The sequence below is a fragment of the Hippocampus comes genome, unplaced genomic scaffold, assembly GCF_001891065.2.
Source record: "Hippocampus comes isolate QL1 unplaced genomic scaffold, H_comes_QL1_v1.1 scaffold62, whole genome shotgun sequence".
NCBI lineage: Eukaryota > Metazoa > Chordata > Actinopteri > Syngnathiformes > Syngnathidae > Hippocampus > Hippocampus comes.
The window spans coordinates 305,428-328,182 of NW_017806062.1; the positions used below are offsets into that span (position 1 = coordinate 305,428).

Here is a 22,755-nt window from a genome sequence, read left to right on the forward strand (position 1 = left end):
CAGAACACTTTTCCACTTTGCATCAGTCCATCTTAGATGAGCTGAGGCCCACAGAAGCCGCCTGCGTTTCTGGGTGTTGTTGATGAATGGCTTTTGCTTTGCTTAGTTGAGTTTTAAGTTGCACTTAAGTAGCCCCAAACTGACTGAGAAATTCAGGGAACCATTGCACCCACCTGTTCCCACTTGCAGGATGAGCATTCCTCAACTTTCTCAGTCTTTTTTGGAACTTCTTGCAGCCATAAAATATGAAATTCAATTCTCATGATTATTTTCCAAAAATAAAGTTGATCAATTTTGACCTTAACCAGCTTTGCCTTTGTAGTGTTTTTAATTAAAGATGGATTGAACATGATTTGCAAGTCATTGTATTCTCTTTTTATTTATGCTGAACACAACATCCCAACTTCACTGGCATTGGGTTTGTAGATCATGTTTATTAATCTGCATTACTCTCAAATACTGACTGAATTTACCAGCAAGTAATGCCACTAAAGCGCACACTTGCAAATCAGATCGTATATAGAACAAGCATTTAGTGGAACACAGTCTCACTGTTTTTACAGGAGCAGATGTTGGATAACCCAAAGCAGAGAATAAAGCCTATGAAATAATACAGTTTTTACCCTTATGCCCTTTCTTCTTTTTGGATTTAGTCCGTTGGCCATAGGGGAGTGGAGACATGCCTGCCACAGGGCTGGGCAAGTCTTCAGTGTAGTAGTGTCTAAGTGGCCTTGGCTGGGGGATGGGCTGACCTAGGAAAAAGCCCTCCTCCTCCGAATCAGAAGATGATGATGAGCATGTAGAGCACCAATCGTCATCCTCCCCACACAGATCGAAGAACCTGCCCATGGCTGAGCCCTGAATCTTGTAATCTGACATGGTGCCAGCCGGCGGGTGTCCATGGAAACCGGGATCCATTCTTGGGCCCTGTGCATTCCGTCTGTGGTCCATTCCGTAGCCCATTTGGGCCCGCTCTTTTGGCAAAAGGTTAAGAGCGTTGTCAGAGCGAGACTTGCGGCTACGTCGCCTCCTGTGATGGTGATGGCTGCGCCCAGAGTGATTTTCCTGGCCCTTCTCTTCAAAGTGGAAGACTCTGCGACGGGTTCGTTCACTCATCGGGGGCTGTCGCACCTGGAGATCACTATAACGGTCTAACACGTCATCGGAGAATTTCACTTGCTGCTGTCGAGCTTGTGAACGTGTCCTCCTTAGGGCAGGGACGTGTGGTTTTGGTCTGTCCTCCGGGAGATGTGTCACCTCTTCTTCGGCAACATTTTCCTCCGCTTCCTGCTCGGATACAAGGCTCTTCAATGAATTTGTACTCCTGTGCAACATAGAGGAGTTGAGGGTCCCCATGTTACTTGTTTTCTCACAGTCCTCTGTCTCGAGCACGTGGAAACCTTGCATGGAATACACCAAAGGTCTGTCTTTACTGTCACCGTCAACAGAAGTTCCTGAAAAAGAGACATGGATTTTGAACAATCCTGCACAGAATCTGATTATTCCATCGAGATATAAAAATGGACCTATATTGCTGCTTACCAGTAATATTGGAGAGGGCCAGTGAGTCCATCGAGTCTCGGACACTCTGATCCTTCTTCTTGAACTCGTCTGTTATGCACTCCAAAGAGCCACGGTACCACTGCGACTCATCTTCCAGACTTGCGCCACCTCCGTGGTCCAGCTCAAGCTCTTGGATCTTCCTGCTGCTTGCGGGACCCGGGTGACTACCGTAGGCTGAGTCCCCTAGCCCGTCTTGTGACTGGGCCCAGTACATGTCGGCCTGGTACTTCTTGCTGGCCAGGCTGCCTCTTCCTTCTCCACCACTGCTTCCAACTTTGAATGATTCCTGTTTGGACTTGGCATCTCTATCTGCAACCCAAAAATCTGTGGGTCTGGAGTCACTGGCTTGTCTGAAGACCCCGTTTTCCCCAAATTTTAAGAGTAACTGAGTCATATAGTCTTCATGTTCCGCCCACTCTTCCTCCTGATCCTCGGGGGCATCAGTCTCCTCAGTGCGCGCCCTCCAGAAATGCTCGTCTGATAAGTTCATGTGGGTGAGCTTGTTGGTCACGGTGTCGTCAGGGTTTCCACTCAATCCAGGAAACTTGTAGTTGACCGACGGCGAGAAAAGGAGCGACTGACGGCACTGGTCGGCCGATCGGCTGCTCTTGCCCATGCGGACGCTGCGACGCGACTCGCGGGAGCGTGCCGACTGGAAGGCAGAGTCGGAGGAGTCTGAGGCATGCACATCCTCGCCGAGGCTGCATGCCTTCGAGCAGTAGATCCGACCCTGGTGTGGCAGGAAGGGGCAGCCCATGAGAGAGCTTTTACACTGGGCACAGCTGAAACAGCTTTCAGTGGCGTGCCAGTGGAGACCGTCGTAGGTCATCTGAGCATTGTCAACACCTGGAAAGGAGAGAATTGTTCAATGGATTGCAAATACAGTGGTACCTCTACTTACAAACATCTCTTCATACGAAATTTTCAAGTTATGAAACGTCTCAACAGGAAAATATTGCTTCTTGTTACGAAAGAAATTTCAAGATCCGAAAGGTAAAAATATAGGATGGGCTGCTAGTCGCAGCTCCGACTTTCCTGAACGCAACATACTTATAGCTGCTCTGCTATTGGATATTACCAAGCATCTTCCTGGCATCCCATTGGCTAAAAGGGTCTTCTACCATATGTGTCTATGTGTGTAGATAGAGAAATATGTGTCGAAGCAGCATCCTCGTCATTCGCCCCTCAGGCCATGAGGTGTTCCGATGGTTTTACGCAAATATGAATCACCCAGAAAAAGTGTTCATCAGTCGGGCGATCGCTCACTGTGCTGATGTTTGTCTTGGACATTTTCGAAGGATTGTTAAAAGCCGACAAAAGCAAGCGTCCTTGAATCAGTTCTTGACACAACGCCAGGTAAAAACCACTTCTGAGAGAGAACATGGACTAAAGAGGGCAAAAAACGATGAGGGCACAGTTAAAAGTTAATTGACCATCATTTTTATTCTTTATTCTTTGTTTTTTACATTATGCGCAGCTCTCATTTTTTTGTGCAATAATCTAATTGTAACAAGTATTAGTTCCATGTTTTGATGCATTTTTATGCTTTCGGAAACATGGGCATTTACATGGAAAACGCGTCTCTACTTAGAAAATGTTCTAGTTAAGAAATTTCTTCCAGAACCAGTTAATTTCGTAAGTAGCGTTACCACTCTATGGCGCGATTCAGTCCTGACAGCGACTTTGCTTTCACCAAAGGTAATTGTGTGAATGCCAGACAGACAAACCACTGCTCCTTCGGCACATCGTCCGAAACACTACAGAGTTTTCATTAAGAAGATAAAAGAAAAGATGGTTGCCTTTCGAGTCTTACCAATATGTTCTCCACATGCCTCACAGTACTCTGCGTACAGAGACTCGAAGCATCCACAGCAGTAGGGGCGCCCGTCCTTCATGATATAACGCTGGCCCCCCAGGATGGTTTCGCATTCAAAACAGGCAAAGTGCTTCATGTGCCAGTGACGCCCCTCCGCCTCTGTGCACTCATCAGCAAAAATGATCTGGAAGGCAAATATGTACAAGTACGTTTTTGGGTTTATTGGCTCTTCGCTGGCCGGCGCGGTCCCTTTGTCCCCCGCATCTAGCGGAGGTCACCTGGACAGTCATTGTGGCAATAAACCGAAATTACTATTTCCAATCGTTTCGGGACATTAAAATTAGGTGGAGTTCCCCCTAAGGTTGTCGCGTTGTGGTTGTACCTCATCGCAGGCTGAGCAGCGCGGTTTGAGGAGCTCAGCGTGGTGCCTTCCACAGTGGATCTTCCCATTATGGTAGAAGTATATCAAATCCACCAGAAGTTCACTGCATGTGGAGCAAGCAAAGCACGCCGGGTGCCAGCACAATGCAGGGCCCGACCGGGCTGCGAACACTGCCATTTCTCCACCGTTGATATTCTCACCGCACTGCAAATATGCACACATCATTACTTCTTTCACAAATAACGTGAAGATTGAACGGAGATACGATCAAATACAAATTTAGAATTCTCGTATTGAATATTGAAAAAACAGCTGCCTCTTCTGATTTCTGGCCATAATGTCATCGGTCACAGCTAACATCTAAACGGCCGCAACCACTGTGAATAGGATATAAAAGCGACGCAATCTCCAAGGAAAGCTCGGCCAAGGCTGTTTGGACAAGTTTTATGATCCCCTGATGGCCGAAGCAGTGTTGATTGTTAAATACTCAGAAGAACACTGTGCTGAAACGAAAAGACATCAGCTGCTAATTTAGCTCGCATGTTGGTATCCAAGTTGTCCTAAATGTGAAGATGATACTCTTTATTTGAGCACAAATAACTCAGACATTCAGACTAAAATTTCATCCTCCGGCATGTTTTATGATGCATCTTTAAAATGACATTGATATCGAATGCTTATGAATTCAATTATTCCGAGAGGCCAGTGAGTGGACTTGGGTTCTCCTGGGATCCACTTTAGTACGTACATGCTCACAAATGCTGTTCAGGCGACTGCGGGGCAGCACTTTGGGTGCGCCCCTCCCCAGGGCTTCCTTCTTCCTCTGGACACTGAACATTTGTAGCTCCTTCTTCTCCTCCTCACTGAGAGACTGGCAGTAACGAATCTGGCGATGAATGAGACCATTCTGAGTTATACATCGGACAATTTGTTCTAATGGGTTAAATGTTAGTTAAGAGCACGGGGTTGTAAATTTCAACGTGAACAAAAGCAACTCTTGACCCGAGCTTGCCCTTCCTACTCCCCTATTACATCTCCACCCACTGGCCCTGATTGACAACCTGATTTTTTTACAACAAGCCCTCTTGATCTTTTCCAAGGACTTAACAAGGGGCAAAGCAGATGTTTACACAAACAAGGGCCTCTGTTTAGAATGAAATCGAGAAAGCCGGCCACAAAGGAAAAGAACGAGCTGAGTGGGAGCGCGCTGTGCCACGACAGTGTTGGTGGCATCACAAAAAGCCTCTTACAATCAGGGTCCCTCTCCCCTGCTGAGCCGTTCTTGTAAAAACCCACCGCTATGACAGGAATTCAGCTGCCCCAGCCCCCTGCCAAACATCATAAAAGCATCCAGTCAAATGTTGCATTGTGCCCACACTACAAGATGTCTACAAGATGGTGTGACCACAATCCCACAGCAGGATGTCAACCAGGAGGGCAAGGGACATCGCTGCAGAACTACACTCAGTCGTTTCGAATATTATCAAGATACATTCGAAACTCGTCAGCCTGTCTTGAGCAAGGAGCCCTTTTGGGTCGAAATATTACTGTAATGACCATACACAAGGTGCATCGGCTTTTAAGGTGCGCTGTGAGCTTTTCAGAAAATGGAAGGCTTTTAGGTGCGACTTTTAATGCGGAAAATACGGAACGTGCTCACCAGTTGAACTTCTCAAGGTGCCACAGTATCGGTAAATTCATGCCAACGGTCGCGTTAGTCAAAAGTGAGCACTTTTGAGACGGTAACGGTTGCGCTGAAGGTGCAGTCGATGAGTGCTTACCTCATTATCATGCGGCGGTAGTTGATTGAGTAGCTGCTTTATTCGAAACTTCTCTCCCGGACTGTTTACATAGGGAATCTTATCCTCGGGCAGGCAGGAGAAGTACAGTTGGACCTAAGGAATTTATTATATCGGTATTACCAATAAATAGCTGCAAAATATTTCACTCAAACGGAGTCAGAAATATGTTCCACATGAGCTGTTGTAGAATGTCTTCTCTGTGAACGTTTTTCCCCTCATAAATCCACACTCTTAACAGTCCTTATGGTTCAGTAGGTCAAATCACGATGTTGTTTTTTAACAATCATAAGCTTGTCTCTATAGGGACCGGACAAAGCAGCCTGTCGCGGTGGCACTTTGACCTTTGGGTTTGACTACTTGGTGAGTAAACTTTATGAGGGAGGGGCCGTTACAGCCCGCCAGATAAAGAGGTGGGACGTGCTGGTGTTATGTGTTTGGGGGGCTTCCTGTAGTTCGGGCCGTCTAAAGAAGGGGAGCCACGGCAATTTACCCTGACAATCAACCTCAACATTGCCCCCCCCCCACCCCACCCCCTCATCTCCATCATAAATTATGCACATTTTGATGCTGCCACTACCCCCCTCATCCACCTCCCCAGGGGCTGCGGAATAGGCAGCTATGTGTTTCTTTACCATAACGATGACCCATAATGCACCATTAAAGGCAAGGGTGGGGGGAGCCACGGCAATTTACCCTGACAATCAACCTCAACATTGCCCCCCCCACCCCACCCCCTCATCTCCATCATAAATTATGCACATTTTGATGCTGCCACTACCCCCCTCATCCACCTCCCCAGGGGCTGCGGAATAGGCAGCTATGTGTTTCTTTACCATAACGATGACCCATAATGCACCATTAAAGGCAAGGGTGGCAGTAAACAAAGACATTACAGTTGACCCATGCGTTGGGCAAACAAAAGCCAATGGATTGCTCTCGGTCTGTGAACCCCTTCTCCTCGGGCCCATCACCCACTTATTTGCTTCCATGTGTGTGGTTTGAGAGCCAAAGCAGGATGAAGTTAGTTAAACGAGAAACTCGGAGAAGAGAGAAACGCACAGGCGGGTTTCGGAAATATGCCAAATTGCACCGGCTGCCCTCTGGGCTTGACTAACTGCCCTTGCTTGTATTTGTGTTTGCGGAGGAAAAGGCTTGTTAAAACGCGCCACCACCCCCCACCCCCAACCCCACCAAATTCCCGATCCTGCTGGACCCGCTAAGTCCTCCAAAACAGATCTCCGATAATCACAAGCAGACTTGACCAGAGCACAGTTCGTAAATAAAAACTAGACATCCTGTCTGTTAGTGGATGTGAGGTAGACCAACAAGCTCGCCTCAAAGCATGACCCGCCAGGGCTTTTCGACAGATTGTTGTTCATGGGTTTGAATCCGCAGCGACACGTGTTTAACTTGCCGAGTGCCACTAATGAGGGCCAAGCAGAAACCTGGCGGGACGTTAGAACGAGGTCAAGGCTGTTTTTAATCTCTGTCAAGAGGATACATCATTTTTCAGGGCGCTGATGTCTGGACTGATCCACACAAATGTATGCAGTACTTACAAATCCCTTCATTTTCACATTCGCAATGACATTTTATGTGAGAATTGATCAATAATTGTCATTTTGGACTGGGGTGGACTCCCACCCCCCAAGAAGTCTATAAATAGATGGCTGCCTATCGACAGTAGTGCCGCATATAGATTAGCTGACTGAAGAATTCAGAAACCGTTATTTGATTAGCCTCACCTGCTCAGGCCGAAGGCCAGGTGGCACCCAGGCGTACTCCTCCAGTGCGCAGCCGGAGTCGTCGTCCGAGGTAGAACTGCGCTGGAAGCCGGATGTCAGTTTGCTGACTTTTTGCTCCATGATCAAGTCTCGCTGGCGTGCCCCGCCTTGAAGGCCGGCTGCTGACGCCGCCACTGCTGCACCTGCCAGGCTCATCAGATGCCCCTTTTTACTAGACAGAAGAAGGTGAACAATCCGTGAGGTCCGAGAATCAAACCATTGATTTTCTGACAAGGCACCTTCCGGCATCTAGGGAAGCGTTTCCTGGTTTGCATCTCTTCTCTCGGTTTGTAGTGACACTTTCAGAGTGGTATTCATTTAACAGCCTTCGTTATTGGAATTGTTGGTTGTTGTGGAACTGACCTCTTTGGAAGAATTCCAAATCGTTCAGCCCAGGGACGTTGGAAACTGGCTGTTACGCTACCAAGAATTTGTTTTGTTCGTGGGTAGGACTGCAGTCCAAAGAACATTTATTTGCAGTTGTGCCCGATGTTGTGTTCCGTCTTTTCCACTGTACTGCAACCTAAAAGGGAGAACAATTCACTGGCTCTGTGTCCTTCTATGTCTCAAGAGAGGCCGCCGCAAGTGACCCGCACCAGCTCAATCAGTCGAGCCTGGGGTCTGTCTAAACACCGGCCTGACAATGGGACAAGGCCACCATATGGGGAATGTCCGCAAGGCCAGTTTCTCTCCCTTCATCTCTGCTTTTGCTCGCGGCTGTTTGTTTTCCAACCTGCTGCAGCCACTGTCTGATCCGTCCTTTCATCTCGCGAACGGACACAGAAGTGGCAGGCAGGTGAAGCGAGGAAAGAAGGCTCGACGGATAGCGACGGTGTCACGGAGGGAAAAATCTGGAAGGGAGATCAAACGCCTGCAGTGTTTACTGCAGCGGGTGGCCTTGCGCACTATTTTTACAAGCACGGCTCGACTGTGCGGTTGACATAAATAGACCAATAGATCAGGTACAAAAGAGCCATTGAATTCCATCTTTTGTCTTGTTGGTGCAACGTTGAAATGAGATCTGGTGTCTTTTAATTTTGATGTCGATTTGGTGACGGTTGAAAATAGACCAAAGTCTGATGAGATTTTGATCCGTGGCTGCAATGCTGAAGTATGTCGTGATAAACCTGAGCCTTTAAGCACAACCAAGAGCACGTTTCTAAATGGTTGTACTTCGAGTTAGCAGTGGTGTAGAACTTCCATGCAGGCATCAGACTACACAGTCGTGTTTCTGTTAGTTAGGTGATGATCATCTCAATTGATAGTTGGGTGCACTGAATGAAGCTTCACGAAGACACACATGCGATGGAAGAACGTTATGTCCAGTTGTGGCCGTTCTTCAAAGACCAAAGAGCTCTAGCTGAGATCAAATAGGAGTGCGGCCGGTGACCGGCAACCTGGGCCCTTGACAACGCCCTTACTTCTCCCTCCCTCTACCCCCACATATGGCCGACAAGGGCACCCGAGGCCGCGGCAGGACAGCTGACAAAACCAGGCACACTCGAACACAGCCTTTGAACACAGACGTGATCGTTGAAGAGTCCTGAAGATAAAGTGATATACACCGCCGACTAGGGGTATGCTCACATTTATACAAAACATGGATACCGGCTTTAAAGTCATAAACAGCCTGTCGACTCGACGTACTTATTTATTCCCTCTTTCTCATTTATGGTGATGTGCTCTTAGATAGCCGCACGCCAGACCCTCCTAGACTTGATTAGGCATTTCAAAATAACTCTTCTCTGCGACCTGACATTTCTCACTCAGGCTTCCTCGGTCAAAGGGCGTCAGAGGTGAGCCTAATCGATAATGTCAGCGTGCTCCCAAAGTTATCCGAAAACGATGGAGAAGGATGGATCAAGATTAGAGACAAATGAAGCTTCTTGTAATTCCATACGCTCATCCATTTTCTGCACTAATTATCCTCACTAGAGTCGCATGTAATGTAGAGCCTGTCCCAGGCGTCTTTGGGCGAGTCGCAATTCCGGATAAAATGATTTTGCGTCAATGGAAAAAAAAAAAAACAGTCAGATTTCATAAAAGACTGCAGATAGGGTGGTCGTCTTCATTTGTTTGGAAGTTGGCCGCGAGTATGCAGTATTCGGTAGGTTGGTACAGTACTTCATTGGTTCTCTGGGAAATTCTGGTATCCGGTACGAACGAGTTCATTTACATCTCATAACATGACAAACACATGAAATAGCCGCCTTATTGTGAGGCCTTTTGACCCGTGTTACCGAATATGAATAAGAAAGCTACCATTTTAACTCTTTGATACATTAGTACACTATTTGTGGAGCTAGGAGGTAAAATCTAGAAGAAACTGATGTGACTGCCTCGGTTTTGAGGTCTGCTCTCCACTGACGGCCAATCCAGTTTTGAAAATGTGACTGCAGCACAAAATGTCAAGTCAGACACCTTGGCTTTTATGACATCTCCCATTAATCACCTCTGATGCCCTCAACGACTGGCGCCTTTCTTGAGGAATTCGATGGTGGCTTGTTCCATCAAGAGCATTTTTTTTCATCTCCCATTTCGTCTTTGTTTGTTTTTGTTCGTCCCCTCCCGAAGATGTGCCGCGTTATCTCCTAGATGACACTTAAGGTCCACCAAGGCAGATAACCTGTCCTCTGAGAAGGGAAGAAAGATAGTCCCTTTTTCCGCTCACCCCCCCATTGACTTGCAAATTAGACCAAAATAACCTACAAAAAAATGCAGGCATGCTGGAGAACAGCGAGTGGGGAGCTAACTATAGGCCTGTCCGCTCACACGTTCAGCCATGCGCTTCATTAAGACGTTGAGGTTGTTTCGCACAGACGAAAACCGGATTCTCAGGATTTGCCCGACTTGAAGCTCAAATCACACGACAGGATGTTTGGCATCGGTGTTAGTCAAAGCCCCCTTCTTTTCTTATACAAGCACATCTGCTCACATGCTAATTTTTCCATGAGTTGTCATGCAGCTCATTTCCTCTCGCTTTAGCCTCCAACGCTTCGTTGAATGACAGAAGCACCGAGCCAGCTAACTTGGCCGCGCTCGGGTTGACTTGCCAACTCACTGACTCATCACTTGCGTTGGCTTTTAAACTTCCCCTCCGCCCGGGTGAACAAGGGGTCTATGTTTTCTGTCATTAGTTTTAAACTCCCACCTTCTCACCCGCGGAGCATCACCAAAGCACACCCCACCCCCACCCCTACCCCTGAACTGCCACCCTCCAACCACACTAGCCAGACCCCTGCCGTCCTGAATGTTAACAGCCTCTCGGCTCTTTTGTAAAGTTGCTTGTTAACATGGCTTTGGATGCTGCTAGCCTGCATATCTGACTGACAGAAGAAATGGGGGATGGGGTGGGGGAAAGGGGTGGGGGGGGGTGAAGTTTGAAGTTAAAATAGTTGGAGTGATGGAAACTCATCACAAATGTCCTGCGGTACATCCAACAACATTTGAAGGCATTAAACTCCTGAAAAACAAACGCGCCGCTTCTGAACCGAATGAACAAAACGCCCATTTCGCTCTTCAACGCATCATGTGTTCTCTTATTTTTATTTTTTTTTAACGCTCAAACCGCTCATAGGACCTCATCCTGTGTCGCACCAATAAATAGAACTGCCCCCCTTTGGCGAGTATTTAGCACAACACCCTAACTCCAAGTCATGTGATGTCCAGACACCCGAAGCATTGGCTAAACAAGCTTCAGGAGGGCTGCGCAGGATAAATAAGCAGCTTCTGGTCTGAATCACTGTCTATGCTCGGCAAGGAAGTGTGATGGACGTGCGCACAAGCCAACACAGTGCTCTCAGTCAGTTTGGACCGGCCCGGCATGTTTAACTTGGCTCCTACCAGCTCAGCAATGCAAGGCTCTACTTGACAAAGAAAACTTGATTTTCGGTTCACAACGTTCCAGAGTTTGATCTTGGACAATTCTGCTTTCTGCATCTGACAACATATTTATATACTCGGGGTAAATAAACAGGTCACGGCACAAACGCGGCAGCCTGTCAACACGTCGCTCTTGTTGCCATGGTGGGGAAAAAGCTTTGCAAACTGGAAGAATTCAAAGACGGTTGCATCATTGTGTATACCCGAACATTCCAGAATAACAATTCGAAATGGCCTGACCAGGGGACCAGACAGACTGTTTGGTCTGACCCTTTTTGTGGTCAGGGGAGTGATTTTCCAAGACCAAATGGATGGGAGTGTCATCCCAACCAGAGAGACCACCTGCATGTCCCGGACAGGATGAATGAAGACACACATATGCTGCCATCACTTCATCCCAGTCGATTCACTTTGGACTGCCCAGAACTAGAGACTAGAACCTTTGACCCAACCTCAAAGGAATGCTTGAAGAGACTTGTTCACTTTACAGTAAATATTCTCTCGTAAGGAATCATATTTGCGCTGTCCAATCCTTCCTTATAAAAGAATTTCCTGATGTGGGAAATGAGCATGGTACATGTCCTTTATGAACATGCAAGTACTGCACTCCTCACTTTACTGTTTTCTCTTTTCCCGTCGCCCCAACCGAAACTGAGAATCTCTTGAGCTCACACAGTCATCTGTCATTTCTCTTACCTCAGTTCAGGCCAGCTCTCCGACTCCTTCCTTAAGCAGGAAAAGGGGATCTTATCAAGCAGTCTGTCCTAGTTTCTTCTGCAACTCCCCAGCTCGATCGGTACCGCACATGATGATCCTCAACACTCTTATTCCAGAGCACGAGTCGGCACAGTGCCGGCAACATGTCACAGGACCGGAGGTATGTGAGAGGTGCGTGTATATGCAGGAGCGCAACCAGTTGGCCATCCCATACCCATGTCTCTCCCACTCCACCCCCCACCCACCCCCTAAACTCGGCCCAGCCCCTTCACCTCGGAACAGCCAGTCGCAGCATGGTAATGCCTCCTGTTGACCCACCCCTCGTACTTCAAACACCGGTTCCCAAATGAGAAAAGCGCCAGTCGGCGGAAAAGAAACGTGAATCCTGAGGAGCACGTCACTTACACAGGAGCTCGTTTTACCTCACTGACCGCTTGCTTACCTGCAATGGCTTTTGCGTGGCATTCTTCTTTATGCTATCGCAATTCAAAGATGAGGGGAGAGTGATGATGTTAGTTGGGATTTGGTTGATCTCGTCACGTGAGCAAAAATGTCCTTTAATCACAGGAAGGCATTTTGCTCGGTGCGACTTTTTGATGATAGGCTTGATTTTCGACCAACCCAAAAACGCCAACGGGACATCAGCATGCCCTCTCAAGGTCTGCTTTTTATCACGCACATTTCCTACGGGTTAACGTTGATCGAATAAGTGCTAATGTCCTCCGAAAAAGAATTCGAGTTAGTGTGTCACTCAACAATTGCTCCAATTATTTCCTGAAATGCTCGTGCAGTTGCTTGTTGCTAGGCAGAGTTCGCGGGGCTCAGTCACAAGTGCCTTGTCGGCCAATGAAAAAATCAGCATGAGTCCATCTTGCGCACAAGATTGTTTGAATGTACAGGATGGTCACCACAAATACAGTCAGTCATGCTACTACCCCACAACTCTGTATTACATATAAAAGTCTTATTTGGAATTAAAAACACCCGACTACTTCCAGATTTTTTTTTTAGGGGGGGCACTGTCTACGTCAAACGAACTGCTGATTGACCAATAATGCCCTGCTTGGTTTTATTGCGTCCAAAGGCATGGAAGTGTAGCTTCTAGACGTAAAAAGACTGTACGTACCTGCCCGTCCAGTGAAACTCCTGAGGGAGTTTGCAGCTGACCTCTGTCTCTCCTTCACCTCCGAAGGAATTTCACAACATGAGGCCCTTCCTGTTGCCTCAGAAAACAAAAGTGACCGCTTCGGGTCAACCTTTGGACAGTTGCGTCTTTTCGCCTCGCGCTTTGTAGAGTGTGTTGAAGATTTTCGTTTTATTTATTGTAACTTGCGGCGGTTTTGGAGAAACCAAAAGTTTGCGTCGAATGCGTTGAAGTATTTTTCCACTTCAGGGTTACTTGCTAGCAGTGGCTAACTTATTTTTCATAGGTGCGTATGACGTTTAAGAATGTTAACACACACTCCATGTTCTTGAGCCCCAAAGCGTGGCGCTCGTACTGTAGCTGCAAAGCCATTGTAAGCAGCCAAGGCCATCGAGGACAAGCCGGCCTTTCACACCAAACCTTTAGGCCTTTGTGCTCGTCCCAAACACTCACACCCCCACCCACCCCCCTCGCACCATTAGCACGTCTTTAAGGGGCGGGGCAGCACAGCATCCTGCCTTGAATGACATGTTAAATCCAAGGAAACAGCCTTCCTAGCAGTCACTTACCAAAGTTGGATTTGTGTCAGGCAATGGACTTTAATAATGATCTCAGGCAGGGGGGCGTCTCCCCTTCACCCTTCCCTATCGGGGGGCTCTTTCAGTCTTTCAGTCACTGTAAGTAAACAATATAACTGACATTAAAAAAAAAAAAAAACACAAAGAGCTGACTGGCAGTGGATAATGGCGATAAATATGCAATATGTGGATTTTGAAAAATGAAATTTCCCAAAGGAACCAATGGAAACTGTTTGAAAGTAAACATCCTTAACCATCAAGCGTCCGCTGAAGTTAACCCCCGGCGAGTCGTATGTGCATGAAAGTAAAGATGATGAAAATCTGCCTTTTAGGTCATCTTTTTTTTTTTCCCCCCTCTAAATGTCGCAGTTGCAGTGAGGTGTTTTTATAGTGTGCAATTGCATGGCCAAATCAAATCCTCTTGTCATTTACGGCATAAGCACCTGCCTTTTAGGTCATCTTTTTTTTTTTTCCCCTCTAAATGTCGCAATTGTTGTGAGGTGTTTTTATAGTGTGCAATTGCATGACCAAATCAAATCCTCTTGTCATTTACGGCATAAGCATCTGTTGAACCCCCGTAACGTCATGCTTAAATACTGCGCCATTGTCAGAGGTACGGGACACAGTTCAAGGTTCACCTCAGATAGTTGAATAATATAAAGTCACGCATCCCTGACCCGTGACCTTTCGAGAGCACCAGATGACCAATAAATCTATCGCCTCGGGGCTTTACGGCCCATTCCCCCGGTCACAGCCACAACAACCTGAACGGCACCTCACACCTGGTCTGCGCCTTCTTGTCGGCGTAAAAAAAAATCAAAAAGCAAGCAAATGACCAGCATGCCCTGACAATAACAGGACAAGGCGGAAGGCGATTGTCACGCGGAGGGACACCCGGCGATAAAGCGGCATTCTTCTCCGGTCCAAACACGTCCTTCACGGGAGGAGAGCATCCGTAGACGACGGGCACGGCAGCAAGAGTTCAAGCCTAATGTAATCTATTCAAACGAGTCAAATTAAAGTCCCGAGACACGTCGTAAATCCAGGCCGGCGGAGGGGGCAAAGGGAAGGTCAGTCTTTAACTCGCCGTCATTGAAGAATGCCTCTCACTTGTGTGTGAGCCACCTTATAAAAAAAGTGGGCATTCTCCAGGTTTAAATGACTCGCCGACGGGTATTAGCAGGACACAGGCCCGACAAAAGCCTCGGTTATAAAGGCCAATAAAAGCCTATCACTCTACTGTAACAACAATCCTTTTTACGCCTCGAAAAGAGGGTGGAAAAGGTCAACCGGTGGGGCAAGCCAGCGTCTTGATATTGACTTAGCTGGTTTGCGGCCGACAAACTCGGGTCAGACTGGAGGCTTGTTAGCACCATAACCCTGGCGTAACCCCTACTTTTTTTTTACTGTTTCGTCGCGATGCCGCAGACAGCTGATTCTTCCATCCCCAGGCTCTCTTTACTACCACGGTGTATTTATTGGAACGCAAGAAAAATAATGTCGCCGGGACCTACTGGGGATAATGCTGTTATTTTTTTCTGGAAAATGTCTTCAAGTGGGCGAGGGGGTCACATGACAAACTATGAGAAGCCGCTTTCAGTTTGATGCACTGCAGGTCTACGCTGGCGCAATAATAGACGTGAAAGAAAAATATTTTCCGTATTTAGTCGGGCATAATAAGACATGATTATAGATTCGGTCATGTGGGATTGAGTGTTGACGGATCGTGTTTTGAAGCAACGGAGGAGTCAAGTGGAGTTAAGTCTGGTGACTCGCAATTAGTTTGCAGTCCCAAGAATGACAACGTGACATCGGCAAAGTAGGAGGTCAGAACTTTTGAGATTGTCCCATCAAATAATTAACGAACTGGGTGTAAGGCAAAATTGATATTTTAAATATCAACAAAATACGTGGCAAATATGTGCTCTTCATTTACTCTATTTTCCTTTTTGATAATACATTGTCAATGTATGTATAAAAGATCCACTAGCCCAACCCAAAAACAAACAAACAAAGTAACCATATACAGTATTTTTTTTTCAGTGCAATGTACTCTCTTGCATAAAAATGATCATTTAAGGAATCCACAAAACTGCGGAACAAGAAACCAATACTAAGTGCGAAAACTCATTTTGTACATTAAAAAAGACAAACAAAGAAAAAAAATCCCTCAAAAATATTAATATTGTGAAGGTAAAATGATTGTCCTGCATATCATTCCAAATCCACAAAAAAATTATTTGGCCTACTTATGTTTTAGTTGAGAGCAAAGTATGTGACAGGCCAACTAGTACATATCTGTCATCTAGTGGTGAGTCATGATATTACAACTTAAAACTACAGTTGACACCTAAAACTTTTTGTTCCAGAAAATGTTTATTGAATGTTTTTGTTTTTTTAGGAATATTTTGGATTTGGAAAAAAAAAACGTTTTTCTTATTTTTTAAATTATAATTAACCGAGGAGCATGCAGAGTGCCATCGGCCGGGGAGGTGCCAGTTGCCCATCCCAGGCTTACATCGAGTTTTTATAGATTTGCTCAAACGCAAAGAAACTATGCAACTAAAATAGACACAAAATTTCTATCACGCCCCTTTAAACAAATATAACTGGATCGCTGCGGTTGCTCCACTTTCTGCTCTGTGTCAAGGTCATCTCGGTACAGATTGCTCTTGGTTTGGTTCTGAATGTGACGATTGAGGCTCTGCGTCTGCTCACTACAAAATCTAGTGGGATACCAGCATCCCCAAATCCTGGAAAATCTTTTGACTTTTTGCTTCATCACCCAGCTTCAATTTCGCAGTTTACTGAAAATTCAGTGAAAAATGTCACTGGTGTCCTTCAATTTTTTGGTGTGCAGCCCTTTGGAGGAAAAAAAATTGGGCATCTCTAGTCTCAACTGAGCATGGTTATATTCAAGCAGAATGTTAACATGCTTGGAAAAAACATCTTATTCAATCACTGGATGACGATCAAGTCTGATGTGATGTAACAGGTCCAAATTAGGGTCAACGTTTCTTTTTTTCCAGACACTGGCTTTTTTTTTTTTTTTTGTGGTGGTGGAGAGAAAACTCTTACCTAGCTGACAGTTTCGGCTGTCACTTCCGCCTTCATCGGAGCTGTCACTGCTTCCATGTGATGTGTCTTAAAAACAGCTGACCTGTCAGCTAAGTGAGTTTTTTTCTCTTCACCCCCCCCAAAAAAAAGACCACAGTCTGAAAAAAAAAGAAGCCTTAAATCTAATTTAACCAATAAGCAGACAAGATGAGCGCCATGGCGCGATACCACGAAGGTCTGCCCCTAGCGGGCCGATACAGTGCTGTCATAACATAAAACTCAAGTTGGATTACGGCACGCCACTTGTTGTTTCATCATCCGTCCATCGGCCCAGCTCAAACGTCGCAGGGACGCCCGATCGGCGGCGCTTGTATTTCATCCTCAATTTGACACCCTCTCACCTAGTTGTAAAAGTGGGACCTCATTGTGGAACAATGGGAAGTGGAGCGCCAGAGCTGCCGGGGGCTGTTAACGGGAGGAAGCCCCCTTTATTTGAGGACACTATAACTCAACAAAAGCCCGTGGCTGTCTGACGGCCCTGACACTGCACACCCGCGCTGACAAAAGCGGCGGATGAGCAAAAGGGGACAAGCCCTGTCATGTGTGGTCTTCCTGGACAAACTTGGTGAGGTCGAGTCGGAAAGTGTGCGCGCTTTATTATGTTGACTGTCAAGATGTCGACAATGACCAGGAAATAGTTTGTACCTGCGTGTAAAATTTTGACCGTGGCTGTTAAGAAGTCAATCCTTACACATCTGGCCCTGAACATCCTTCTCCCCACATGGTGAAAAAAAAAACCCAAAAATCTGTCCCTGCAGAGAACGACAATGAGCGACTCTTTATAGGAAGAGAAAAAGACATCCTCGGGACACACGTGGAAGCGTTTTCAAAAGGCGCGGCTTCAAAAGGCAAAAAAAAAAAACAAAAAAAAAACGCTGAATCCAGCGCTGGCCTGTAACAGTTAAGAGCTTCTCAGTCGGGATCCCACTAATGATTAACATTCCTGGAGAAAGCACTCGGGCTGCAGTCTTTTTCGCGGCGTTCTAATTAAGCGCATGCCCCGGTGCCGCTGCACAGAGGGAGGGAAGCGGGCGGCAGTTCAAACCCAACTTGCTTACCCGTGCTTGCCCTCGTTTTCATTAACCTCGAGAGGATGTAGGTTAGAAACAGATACAACAATGCAGCAAACAGAAACAGTTAAGCTGTCAAGCAACATAGTTCTCCAGAGCAAGTGCGTTGCGTTTGCGCGAGTGTTGCAACATATTCCGGGAGTGCACAGCCAAAAACCTGAATGCGGTTTTGCCAAGTTCAGTCTTTCTTCAGACTTTAAGATTTTGAAAAGTCCCTTGGAAAACTTTCTTCTCACACATTAAAAGAGAAGTTATAAGAGTTTTTAGTCACAGCCAAGTCTGAGATTTTACAGAGACTGTAAATTTTGTGGAGGCAGAATTGACATGATTACATCTTAATTCCTTCGGCCTTTTTTTTTTTCCCCCCACAATGCAAACTCGTACTCTTGGTGAGTGTCCCGTTTCCGGTTTTGTTAGAGCTGATCTGTTCGTTGTTGGTTGTGTCACCGCAAAGAGCGAAAGATTTGTGATAATATCAAAAACTTTGATACTGTCGTAAAACCAAGACAAGGAAAAGAAGGCCGAGATTACCGCCTTATACTCAAAAGTCGAGGTGATGGGAGCTCACTGTGACTCCAGTGAAACGCCTTCTCACTTTCTTTTGTTTTTTTTTTTTAGTCTGAGACTGTTATATCAAAAACTTTGATACTGTTGTAAAACCAAGACAAGGATAAAGAAGGCCGAGATTACCGCCTTATATTCAAAAGTCGAGGTGACAGGAGCTCACTGTGACTCCAGTGAAACGCCTTCTCACTTTCTTTTGTTTTTTTTTTTTAGTCTGAGACTGTGAAAATCGTTAAGTGTAAGGCCAGCTTTAGTCTGCTGAACTTTGGGCAGTATACAGTTACTCAAAAGGCGTTGAGCGCTTACTATGAGACCAAGCCGTGATTCCCAACCAGGATGCCGCGGCACGCCAGTCTGCCTCGAGAGAGATCCTCAGTGGGGCTGCGAGGAATTATCCAGTTTCACTTAATTTGTCCCCCAAAAAATTGTTATTTTTAGCCTAAAAGTGTTTTTTATGCAATTGTTAACTACAATTATGACAGAAGAGACTGTTGATCGAACAGTATTTCCTTAATGTAAAATGAATCATATACAGGAAATGCTTCGTGACGAACATAACGCGGGAAGGGTTGATGGCGCTTTGGCTTGCACATGCACCAGAGTCGTCGACTGTAATCGGGTTTTTTGAGATCCAGTCTGAAGTTCTCATGAGGCCTTCTGTAATGTTCCAGGCATGAGGTCATTTGTGTGTGTGTGTGTGTGTGTGTGTGTGTGTGTGTGTGTGTGTGTGTGTGTGTGTGTGTGTGTGTGTTTGTTTTAAGAGGAAATGGAAAAAAAAACGGACCCAACCGGTGGGCCTTATCACTCCCACAGTGAGGATGCCAGGCCTACTGGGCGCTCTCTGAAAGAAACGAACCTATTAGATGTCATCGGCGCGAGTTATTTTTGGAGACGCTAATAGAGAAGGTCAACCATCATTCGGCATTGGTGCGCAAACATGGCAATGTTCCAGTCAATCAATGGCATGCTATAGTACAGTGAGCCCCCCCCCCCATTTATCACGGGGGCATGTGTTGCATTTATTTGTGGTATAGAGTGACCCCCCCCCAAAAAAAAAGTATATATATAATTTTTGTCATGGCCACATTTTAGTTACTGCTTCCCTTCGAGGGCCGTTATGACTGAAACCATATTAAAAAAGTGAATGATGACGGTTTACTCTACTTTTGGTTAAGTTACTGTCATGACGGGTATGGTGACAAGAAAATGCTTACAATATTCTCTAATTTATTAAATATGAGGATTTTAAATTTTGGTCGAGATTTTATCAAGCATCATGGAAGTGCACGTTTGATTTGCTTTCGTGGGCCACATAAAATGATGTGGCGGGCCAGATCTAGCCCCCGGGCCTTGAGTTTGACACCTGTGATTTAAACTGTCTCTAATTCACCCCAATTCAAATTCAGCTCCTCTCAAACGTATTTCCTGACATCACATTTGACACCTCAAAAGCCTTTGTCAGAGGGATGTCATTGTGCAAAGGTATCAATGAGGACAAGGCTTCAAAATATTTTCCAAGGCATTAAATTCTGTCCATCATGAAACACAATTATGACAGCCATCCATCATCAAGTGGAGGAAATGGCTAAGCAGTGACACAGAACTGGGCGTTCCTCCAAAAACATACGAAAAACTGGTCAGGGAAGCTGCCAAGTGGCCGACAGCAACATTTCAGGAGTTGCAGGAATTTCTGGCAAGTAATGGCTGTTCAGTACATGTGACTACAATCTCCTGTCTTCCTCATATGTCTGACTAATGGCTTGGTTCGAAAGACAGAAACCTCATCTTTTCAATACTCGACAGTATTTATGTAAAAACCTGTAAAAACAAACAATAAAAGCCATCTCTGTCAACCTCGTACGACAAAAAAAAGTAGATATATTTCACCCCCCAAAAAAAAATCCGCAAGGTGAACCGCACTCTGGCACAATAAGAGCTGGAAAACAAGTATATTTAACCCTGCTCTTGAATTGGACCTCATTTAGAGTGTGTAGGCGTACCTAATATTGTGGCCACTGAGTGTCAATATACACACACACACACACACACACACACACACATCTGGCGAGCCAGTGCTTGTGTTTTCTTTGGGAGGCCGGCCCCTCGCAGGAAGACTCCGCGAGTACGGCAAACAAAAACGTCCCTTTGTAAGCCAGCCGCTCACTCGCAGCCGCTGCGCGCTTGTTGGACTTCTTGCGTCCGAACCCACCAGAAATGTCCTCAGTCGCCCCTCGGTCAACATTGACCCATCTGTGCGTTTGTCCTCCAATGTGTAACTTAAGCGTGACATGTGACCACAATCGACAGGTTATATTTATTAAGATGCAGTTTTTAAACCGTTTTTTTAAATATACGGTATCGTACATGTTTAACATAAGTAAACATTGCGAACTGAAAATATTTGATTTCATAACGATGGGTAAAAGATTATTTTTGTAAGGGAAAGCCAGTGGGGGGCATAAACACAATTGAGACGCACCCCTAAAACAGAAATTTCCCACAAAACTCCAGTATGGGAGTTTTTTTTTTTTTGTGTGTTATTTTAGGATTTTTTTTTCGTAGTTAAATATAGCACGATGTGATTTGGCAAAATGGTCTTGTGCTGCCCTCGGTAAGAAAGTGCAATAAATTGCTGTTTTAGGGGGGGAAAATAACATATAAACAAAAGCGATGTCTTGGCAGGAAATCGTTGTTGTCCGTCCATTATTAAACCCCGCTGACCTTTTTCTCTTATCGCCCGTGCCCACTGACTCCACCCCCTGCGACGACGCCATGGTGGGTGGGGTTGGGGCCTTTGCTGAATCATCAACATTCAAAGAACCAGGAAGATAACCCATTTATGTATTTTTTTTTTCCTAACACTGATTTTGGCAGAAAATATGAAACAATGTATATTTTGTTTTGTTTTGTTTTTTGGGGGTCCGTATAACTCCAATATAAAATTAACCTGCCTGGCGAATGTCGTTGCATTCGCTTTCCGTCCGCTTGAGTAAAAAAATTGGGATTGTTTTACTCCGTGGTCCCACATCCCACATTGAGTTGGGCCTGAATTGGTGGAATCCATTGCTTGAAGGCATCCGAGAACGCTCTTTGACTCGGTTGTTTTCCGGACAAATTGATACGTTTCTTGTTAATGCCCATCCCGAAGCCGGTGGTGATGCCTTTGACACCCTCTGCTCAAATTTCGCTCCAGCGAAACTTATCTTGACGCTATGCTTAACCGATCCTACTTTAAGCCTTTTTGAGAAGGTCAAGTTGTGGTGACCCTTCCAAAATCCAGAGTCACAATTACTCGGCCCAAATTGTCAACGCTGAACAAGTTTAACGTTAACGATAGCCGCCCTGAGTATATTCTGAGCAGATCCAGGAGGGGGAAAAAAAAACACCTTTAGCACACCCCACGCTACAGGGAAATCTCTTAATAATCATTTGAGACGTCCTATCATTGAGCCTTTTCTGACTTAGAAGGGGGTAAAATGTTGAATTTGCTACGTGAGTCACCTTTTTTTGACCTAACTAAGCTCATTGAATGCTTTTTTTTCTGCCTGTCTGTGTTTGCTACCTACGACCTTTCCCATTGTTTTTGTCAACACCCTCACAGACAACTTCTTTAACCCTTTCAGGGCCAGCGGTTACTACAGTGGACAGCTTATCTGACCACAAACTGTTAATTGCTCAGGGAAACCTGTTCGAGACAGCCAATATTGTCCATTATTTTAATAGGGAAGGGGGTGGGGAGGTTACAACGCTCGAATAATCATTTGAGACGTCCAATCATTGAGCCTTTTCTGATTTAGATTTGAAGGGGGGAAAATGTTGAATTTGCTACGTGAGTCACCTTTTTTTGACCTAACTAAGCTCATTGAATGCTTTTTTTTCTGCCTGTCTGTGTTTGCTACCTACGACCTTTCCCATTGTTTTTGTCAACACCCTCACAGACAACTTCTTTAACCCTTTCAGGGCCAGCGGTTACTACAGTGGACAGCTTATCTGACCACAAACTGTTAATTGCTCAGGGAAACCTGTTCGAGACAGCCAATATTGTCCATTATTTTAATAGGGAAGGGGGTGGGGAGGTTACAACGCTCACTTTTGACCCGATTCTCAGTCCGTGTTCCTCACTTTGTCCGAGACAAAAATGGCGACAAGTCAGCTTTGCGGAAGCGCGCGTTGGGGCACGCATTGTTAAAGCTCATGCATAAACATGTCGGCGATAGTGGGACGTTTGTGCGGCGGGGACCGCTTTCATCGGCGCGGTGGTCTGATAGTTAGCGCCGTAATTACGACGTGCGGTAAACGTCAGGTCCACACACCCCCTCCCGACCCACCCAAGCAC

At 45.9% G+C, this 22,755-nt stretch overlaps 1 protein-coding gene across 2 annotated transcripts in view; it reads right to left on the bottom strand.

Annotated features, from left to right (window-relative positions):
• Positions 1–97: 97 nt before the first annotated feature.
• Positions 98–22,755, bottom strand: part of prickle1a (prickle homolog 1a) — a 27,698-nt gene continuing 5,040 nt past the window's right edge. The window contains exons 1-8 of one of the 2 annotated variants that reach the window (XM_019893403.1): positions 11,926–12,158; positions 7,309–7,519; positions 5,543–5,656; positions 4,510–4,647; positions 3,762–3,965; positions 3,377–3,563; positions 1,543–2,409; positions 98–1,454 (exon numbers count right to left, since the gene is read on the bottom strand). In XM_019893403.1, the coding sequence (XP_019748962.1) occupies positions 601–1,454; positions 1,543–2,409; positions 3,377–3,563; positions 3,762–3,965; positions 4,510–4,647; positions 5,543–5,656; positions 7,309–7,503 (2,559 nt within the window). In that variant the 5' untranslated portion in view covers positions 7,504–7,519; positions 11,926–12,158 and the 3' untranslated portion in view covers positions 98–600. Of the gene's footprint in view, positions 1,455–1,542; positions 2,410–3,376; positions 3,564–3,761; positions 3,966–4,509; positions 4,648–5,542; positions 5,657–7,308; positions 7,520–11,925; positions 12,159–22,755 lie in introns of those variants that run through there. The other variant, XM_019893402.1, reaches the window with a different exon arrangement.